Source organism: Elephantulus edwardii, unplaced genomic scaffold (assembly GCF_000299155.1).
Source record: "Elephantulus edwardii isolate Elephantulus edwardi_28Jun2011 unplaced genomic scaffold, EleEdw1.0 scaffold00014, whole genome shotgun sequence".
Taxonomy (NCBI): Eukaryota; Metazoa; Chordata; class Mammalia; order Macroscelidea; family Macroscelididae; genus Elephantulus; species Elephantulus edwardii.
The window spans coordinates 12892971-12900703 of NW_006399764.1; the positions used below are offsets into that span (position 1 = coordinate 12892971).

Consider the following 7733-nt stretch of genomic DNA (forward strand, 5'->3'; position numbering starts at 1 on the left):
GAATTCCTTTTGTTGTGTGTGTGTGTGTGTGTGTGTGTGTGTGTGTGTGTGTGTGTGTGTTTAGCAGTAGTTTACAAAGCCCCAGTGGTGCAGTGGTTAAGTGTTCGGCTACTATCCAAAATGTCACCAGTAAGTCCATAGAAGAATGACGAGGCAGTTTGCATTTGTAAACAGTACAACGTTGGGAACCCCATGCAGGAGTGCTCCCCTGTCCTGTAGCCACTGGTCAGAACCAAGCCGAAAACAGCAGGCAGTAGAAACTGAAGTTGTGGCAGTGACTGATAGCCCCAAGACCCATTAACAAAGTTTCACTGCTCTCTCCCATCTTCTCCAGATTGGACATCTTGAGATCCTTTAACTTTCCCCTTAAAACTGATAATGACTATTGGTTTCTTAAAAAAATAGATAAACAAATGAGCTGCCTTTCTCTGATGATTTAAAGAACTGTTTATCACCAAGTAGTGAAGTGCTCACCTCCTCACCTCTGTAAGATAAGTGTGGTATGTCCTGTGATAAACATCAGAAGGTAATTAGGGCCTTGGGAATAGGGGGAGTGGAAATGGTTTTTGCTAAGCTCTCTGGTTCTACAGTCAACAAAGTTAAGTGATCTCCTATTTCTCTGAGACCTTGTGCTCCACTCTGCTTTGCCCACGTCAAGTCAGTGACTTGCACATATTACAGACAAGGCCTGTCAAACTGACTGGTCTGGCTAATCAGCCATGGCCTTTGCAGCTGAACATCCACAGCTCGTTTCTAAAAAGGATTTTGGCACCTACAACATAACAACAGCTCGAGTGGGATTAGAGTACAAGAAAAGGCGAAATAAACTCTCCCTCTGATCCAGCACATTGGGTCTTTATAAGGCAGTCTCAGAGAAGACACACACTAACATTCTGGCCCCAGTAATCAGGCCTGAATTCTGGCTGCAGACCTCACACTCCACAGCTAATCAGCTTGCAAGGAGTGTGAGCACCTGTCAGCAAGCTGTCACCTCTTCCCTGCCTCTGATGAGCTAAAAACCAAACGCACTGCCATCAAGTTGACTCCAACTAAGGGGCAACCACCCTTGTTTTAAAGGATAATTGCTTCATAAGGTTTCCTTGACAATTTTTTTTATGGTAGTGGATCACCAGGCCTTTCTTCCTTGGTGCCACTACATAGGCTTGGTTCACTAGCCTTTACAGTAAAGCCAGAATATAAAATCTTTTGCTATCAAGGGAAGTCCAACTCCTAACAACCCTATGTGTCAGATCTAACCTGTGTGCATCACCTAGGGACTGACTCTCATAAAATCTTCAGTATTTCATTACCTAGCATTTCAAAAACCGCAGTATTACAAATGAGGAACTGAGTTATGGTAGGTGTTTCCTCTTGTTCAAAAATGCCCAGCCGTGCTCCAGGCCCATCCACTGTGGGCATCTGTCTACAAGAAAAGTATCCTCCTTGGAGCAAAGTGGGGGAGGCGGGGCGGGGAGAGGGGTGCAACAATGAATGAATGGAATTCCAAAATCTCTGTAGATGTTCATTGAAATGAAAAATAAAGAAATTAAAAAAAAAAAAAGAAAAGCATCCTCCTTACGAGACGGTATAATAGGTGAGGCCTGGGAACCTCCACTAATTGCATGTTCAACAAGGTACACCTGGCAGAGGGCCAAGGCTTTGTGAGGAAACAACTTGGTTGTGGCAGCGTTGTGCATACCGTCTTCTGATTGAAAGGCTGGCAGTTCAAATCTACTAGCGGTTTCTTGGAAGAAAGGATAGTATCCTCCCTAAAAATATGGCAGACAGTATGAACTTCACCACTGAGGGAGAGGAGAGTCAAGCTGTCTAGACTTGGGGTTTATCAGCGCCCCTATCAAGCAGAGTTTTCTATGAAGGACGAGACCAGAGATTCCCACAGGCAAGAACTGCCTGACTCATGCTGTGTATGTACTCTCCAATAAATACAAGTGGGAAATCCTAAATAACAATCTTCAATTCACAGTGACTCTCAGACAGCCGTGAAAAGATAAACAGTAGAAATGACCACGCAAAGTCTTATATTCACACCAGAACGCTGACCCGCGGGCTGGAGGGGGAAGGAGGGTAGAGAAGGCATTTCCTCTCTTCCCTACACCCTTTCGTTTCCACAAAACCTAAAAACAGTCAGGACTGTACCTGGGGACGGTTCTGTTATCCATACCACGCACCCTAACAAGTCCAGACGGCGCTCACATGATCGATCACTCTGAAACTTCCCTTTCCAACCCCCGGACTTGAGAACTTTAGGGAATCCCGGTCTGTGGGAGCTAGACGTAGGGCTGGGACTAAAGGCAAGAAAATCAGAACTAGAGGCATCAGGACAATAACCCCCATCTGTAGGGGTCGCCATGAATCCCACTGGGCTTGACTCTGCACACAACATCCTTGATGTATTCTGGGACAGAGACAAGTCAGCCTGGTGGGAGAGGGCGCGGAGCCGAGATCTGTCCGAGGGGGTCTTCTCGTCCCCAGGACCCCGTGAGCAGGTGCCAGAGCACAAGAGCACAATGCGACCCCAGTGCGTCATACCGCACAGATCCGAGGAGAGAAAGGGAGCTGTCTGGGCAGGTCCCCGGCCCCGGCTCACCCGAACTGGCCGAATGGCAGGCCGGGATTCCCGACTGAGCAAGGCTGAGGACCAAAGCAGACAATAGGGCCAGACGGAGGAAATGACAGCAGGAGGAAGATGAACCCAGATGTCGGGGACAGGGGCCGGAGAAGAGGACAGATGGAAGCCGGGAGGAGCAGGCGGGGAGGGGGCGTGGGTCAGCTGGGCCCTGGAGATGCCCAGACACGCAGCGCCCAAGGGTCGCCTTCCAGGAGGGGCGCGCGGGGCCAGCCCTCCCGCCAGCACCCCGCGCCCGGCCGCGCACCGTGTTGTAGAACTCGGCGATGGCGGGCACGATGGTGTAGTTGTCCTCGCACCAGTCCACCTCCGAGCTGCCCGCCCGCAGCTGGTCCCACCAGTGCGGCGCGCCCATGGCCGCCCTCGCGCATCGGGCCAGGCTCTGCCGCTGAGAAGGAGCCGGAGTCACCGCGGGGAGCGCACGGCGCACGAATGGCTTTATGCTGCGCGGGGCCGGATGTGCGCCTCCAGCCGGCCTCCCGCTCCGCTCCGCCCGCCGCCCCGGACCTGCCTCCGGGCCCGGCTCTGGGCCGCGCACCGGCCACGCCCCCGGGGCCTAGGCCACGCCCCCGGGTACCGACTCACGGTGCGCACCGGCCACACCCCCGAGCTCCAGGCCACGCCCCCAGGCCTGTCTCATGGCCCCACGCCGGCCTCGCCCCTCAATCCCGGGCCAGGCCACGCCTCCGGGCTGCACGACCACACCCCCGGTCCTAGCCCCGCCCCACACAGGCCACGCCCCAGGGCTACATGACCACGCCCCCAAATCGCGGCTCACGGCCCAGGCCACTCCCCTGGACCTTCCGCCACTCCCCCAGTCCAGGGCTCTGTCGCGCGTGGGCCACGCCCTCAGACCGCTAGGCCACGCCCCCGGTCCACCCCAGACCCGGCCCGGCCCCCGCCGAGCACTGGCCCCGCCTCAGGACCGCCTCACGGCCGCGCACCATTCACCGCCACGCGCTGTCCGTGCCCACCCGGGGTCTGCGGGCCTGTCACTCCCGCGGCTCCCCAACCCTGCAAAGGCCTACAGTCGACCTTCACAGCGCCCAGCTCCTCCTCCGGCTATAATTAAATAAGGATAAACCCAGGAAGGATCCGAGCCCTTAGCAGTTGGGGGGAGTTTGCATTGATTTGTCTGCGCCACGCGTGGGCGCCCACCTTACAGTCCAGGAAAATCCTAGGTCCTTAGAAGCCGGGACCGGCTTGGGGATGCCCCTCGCGGCTGGAGCAGGAAGACAGGCCCGCGCAGCCTCCAGCGCCCCTACCCACCCTTTGAAGCACTTTTGGAATTTTGCGTTAATCCAGATGATCTTCCCTGGATGAGCTTGAGAAAAAGATGAGCAGTCTCCTCCTGAGCGATTAAACTGTCTCTGAAAACCCCCTGGAGGGTCAGATGTGAGTCCGTCCTGACTTGACGGTACACAACAACAACCTCCCCTGGATATAGGAATGTGTCTTCAATGTGGAGACTTAGACATGGGATCAACTTAAGCTATCTCGGGTTGCTGAGGACACAGTGTGGCAGCCGTCATTTCCCCGGACATCCAAGGTGCAAGGGAATGAGAACATGCAGAACTCACTAGGGGCCTCTCTCTGATCTGTTTCACACTCTTCCTAGTGTCAGTGAGAGGACTAAGGTGCCTCTGATTCAGGCCATGGTCTTTTCCATCACTTCCTATGCATCTGAGAAGAGGGCAGTGAGGCTTTTGAACTGGGATGTTGGAGAAGAGTACTTATTACTCCATGGAATTCCAACACAGCGAACTAAAGTGCAGCCAGAGTGCTCCTTGGAGGCAAAGATGACAAAGCCTCCATTTCACATACTTTGTTAGGAGAGGCTAGTCCTTGGACTTGCTTGGAAAGGTCAGCCAAAGAGAGAAAGAGCCTCAACCAGATGAACTGACACAGTGACTGCAACAATGAGCTTGAACCTGGAGGATACCGGATGGTGCAGAATAGGGCAAGGTCTCGATCTGCTATTCACAGGGTCGCTATGCATCATAGTCAAGCCAGCAGTACTTAACAGCATTCTGTTTACCTGATTCACCTAGTCTACTGCTTATGATGCAGGCATTTTCTTGACTTTATCTTAAAGTGTTAATGGAAGACTTCTGTAAACCATATATATTCCTTTTCCACATGGTAACTATCTATCTGGTTTGTTGATAGAAACATGGAGAGATGATTGTTGCTGAGTCACTGCCCCAGGACCAAGTCTGTGCAAGTGCAGGCAGTGAGAAAGCTTGCCAGCTGCCACCTGGACAGAAACAATTCTAAAACCCCATCAATCAGGGCGCACCACAATTTCCGAACTTTCCCATTGTGAAGTCATGTGAGGTTTTATACCCATTAAATATGGGCTTCAGTGCATGTAATTCATCTTTTTCTCTAAATCTTCTGAAGGAGGATGGGGCAGGGGCAGGGGTTCTTCCTCAATAGGAATTCTTAATGTCAATGAATCAGAATCCAGCCACCTTCATTTTGTCTAATTACAACTATACCACACGGGAGCCACAAGCCAGGGTGAATAACATAGAAGGCACAGGTTACGTTCTCCCAGAGTAGCCAACTTTGGTCTTCTTGCCACTGTGTTAATTTTATTTTTCTGATGTTTCACCCACTGTGAAAATTATGAACATTTTTTTCAGTGATAGTAATCTTAGTAATGTTGTTATGTGCCGTTGAGTCGCTTGCGACTCATAGCAACCCTATGTACAACAGCCCTAAACCCTGCTCTATCCTGTGCTGATCTCATTGTCTCTGACACGCCGATCCCCATTACCCCAGTGACAGAATCAATCCATCTCCTCAAGGGTCTTCCTCTCCTGCGCTGTCCCTCCACCCTCCCAAGCATGATGTCCCTCTCCAAGGACTGGGCCCACCTTGCAACATGCCCAAAATATGCCAGACGAAGCCTCAAAATCCTTGCTTCCATGGAGTAGCCTGGCTTCACCCTCTACAGGACAAACTTGTTTGTTCTCCTAGCAGTCCTTGGTATATTCATTACTCATCTGCAGCACCAAAGTTCAAAGGCATCAACTCTCCTTCTATCATCCCAGATCATTGTCCAGCTCTCTGATGCATAACAAGTAATGAGAAAGACCATGGCCTGTATTAGGAGCACCTTAGTCTCCAGACTGACATCATAACATTTAAAAAAAAACACAACTAACCCAAAGTTGTTATCAAGTCAGTGTGGCCTGTGTGTTAGACGAGAACTGCCCTGTGGGCTCTTCTTGGCTGTACATTTTGCAGACACTTTTACTTTTAAGTAAAGACTGTTGTTGTTGTTAGATGCTGTTGAGTTGTAGACGACTCATAGTGACCCTATGAACACTGTTCGTACATAGAGTTTCCAGAGGCAAGCCATTTCGGAAGTGGATGCAGCTCCTGCTTCCAGGCTTGTTTTAGTCAGGAAGCTCCAGCCAACACTGTCCGCCATGCGTACCCATTACCACGTTTGGCACATCAGTGCCAGTGTTCAGCATCACAGCAACCACGAGTTACCTCTGTACAGCAATGCACAGACCAGTGCTATACCACCTAGAAGAATGTTTGACAGGAAAACAATTTTAACCCGGCCGAGGGCCGCAGATTAAAATCACCCACCTTTGGCTTGGTAGCATAACTTTCTTTCCACTAGGCTAACATAGCTCTCTGTCGTCATAGTTATTGTTGTTAGGTGCCGTCGAGTCGACTAAGCAGTGATTAGATACTTGGTCAAAGGGAATGATCTGAACCCACCAGGGACTCTGGGAGGAGAAAGATGTGAAAGTCTGTTTCCAGAAAGATTACAGCTTTGGAAAACCTTGCGGCAATTCTTCTCTGTCCTATAAAGTCACTGAGTCGGAGCTGACTGGGTAATGACAGGTTTTGTGTATGTTTGTGGAAGCAGGCTGACATGGTTTGGCTGGGTGAGTTGAACCCATGAACCTTCAGCTAAGCTGCTGGTGCTTTAGGTACCATGGAGTTAGTTGTGACTCTACCTAACACAGAACGAAGTGAGATCTGCTGTGTCCCCTCCTTAAGATCTTAGCTTTCCCCATTTAACCCACTGCAGCAGCCACTGCCTCAGCCCATCTTGGAGGGGTCTTCCTCTTTACATTGGGCTTCTATTTCACCAAGCATGATGGGTTTTCTCCATGGTTACCTGTTATTGTTATGTGTCATTGAATTGGAACCATTTCAAAGTTGACCCTCCAGCAAGTTTCCAGAGGCTGTTAATTGCAGGGAAGGAGGTTGTGTGCCTTTCTCCCATGGAGCTCCTGGATTTGAACCACCAGAGGTGCAGTCTTTGGGTGAGCAGCATAACTGCTTATGGACTAGGCCAGCAGAGCACCCCTCGTTTAATAATGTATATTGTTGTTGTTGTTATGTGCCATCGAGTTGCCTGCGACTCATAGTGACCCTATGTACAAAATCCCTAAACTCTGCTCTATCCTGTGCCAATCACACTGTCTCAGACACACCCATCCCAATTACCCCAGTCACTGAATCAATCCACCTCCCAGAGGGTCTTCCTATCCTGCCCTGTCCCTTTACCCTCCCCTCTCTAAGGACTTGCAACATGTCCAAAGTATATCAGAATGGAGCTTCAGAATTCTTGCCTCCAAGGAGCAGCCTGGTCTCACACTCTCTAGGACAAACCTGTTTGTTTCTTAGCAGTCCATAACATATTCAATACTCTTCTCCAGCACCACAGTTCAAAGGCATCAATTCTCCTTCTATCATCCCTAGTCATTTTCCAGCTCTCCGACACACAGCAAATGATTGCAAAGACCATGGCCTGTATAAGGCGCACCTTAGTCTTCAGAGTGACATCATTGCTCTTCAGTACTTTGGAGAGTTCTTCTCTAACAGCAGACTTTCCCATAGCAATATGTCTTTTAATTTCCTGGCTGCTGGTGCCAAGAGTGTTGACTGTGGAGGCAAACAAACTAAAGCTATGAACAATCTCAATCTCTTTACCATCTATCATGGTGCTTTCAATTGGCCCAGTGGTAAGAATCTTTATTTTCTTGATATTGAGCTTCAATCTATATTGAAGGCTGAAGTCCTTTTTTTTTTTTTTTTTTTTTTTTTTTTA

At 50.2% G+C, this 7733-nt stretch overlaps 1 protein-coding gene across 1 annotated transcript in view; it reads right to left on the reverse strand.

Annotated features, from left to right (window-relative positions):
* ACER2 (alkaline ceramidase 2) overlaps window positions 1–3002 on the reverse strand; it is a 40073-nt gene extending 37071 nt beyond the window's left edge. Inside the window, exon 1 of the mRNA XM_006881278.1 lies at window positions 2895–3002. Within this exon, the coding sequence (XP_006881340.1) occupies window positions 2895–3002 (108 nt within the window). The remainder of the gene's footprint in view (window positions 1–2894) is intronic.
* Between the last annotated feature and the right edge of the window lie 4731 nt (window positions 3003–7733).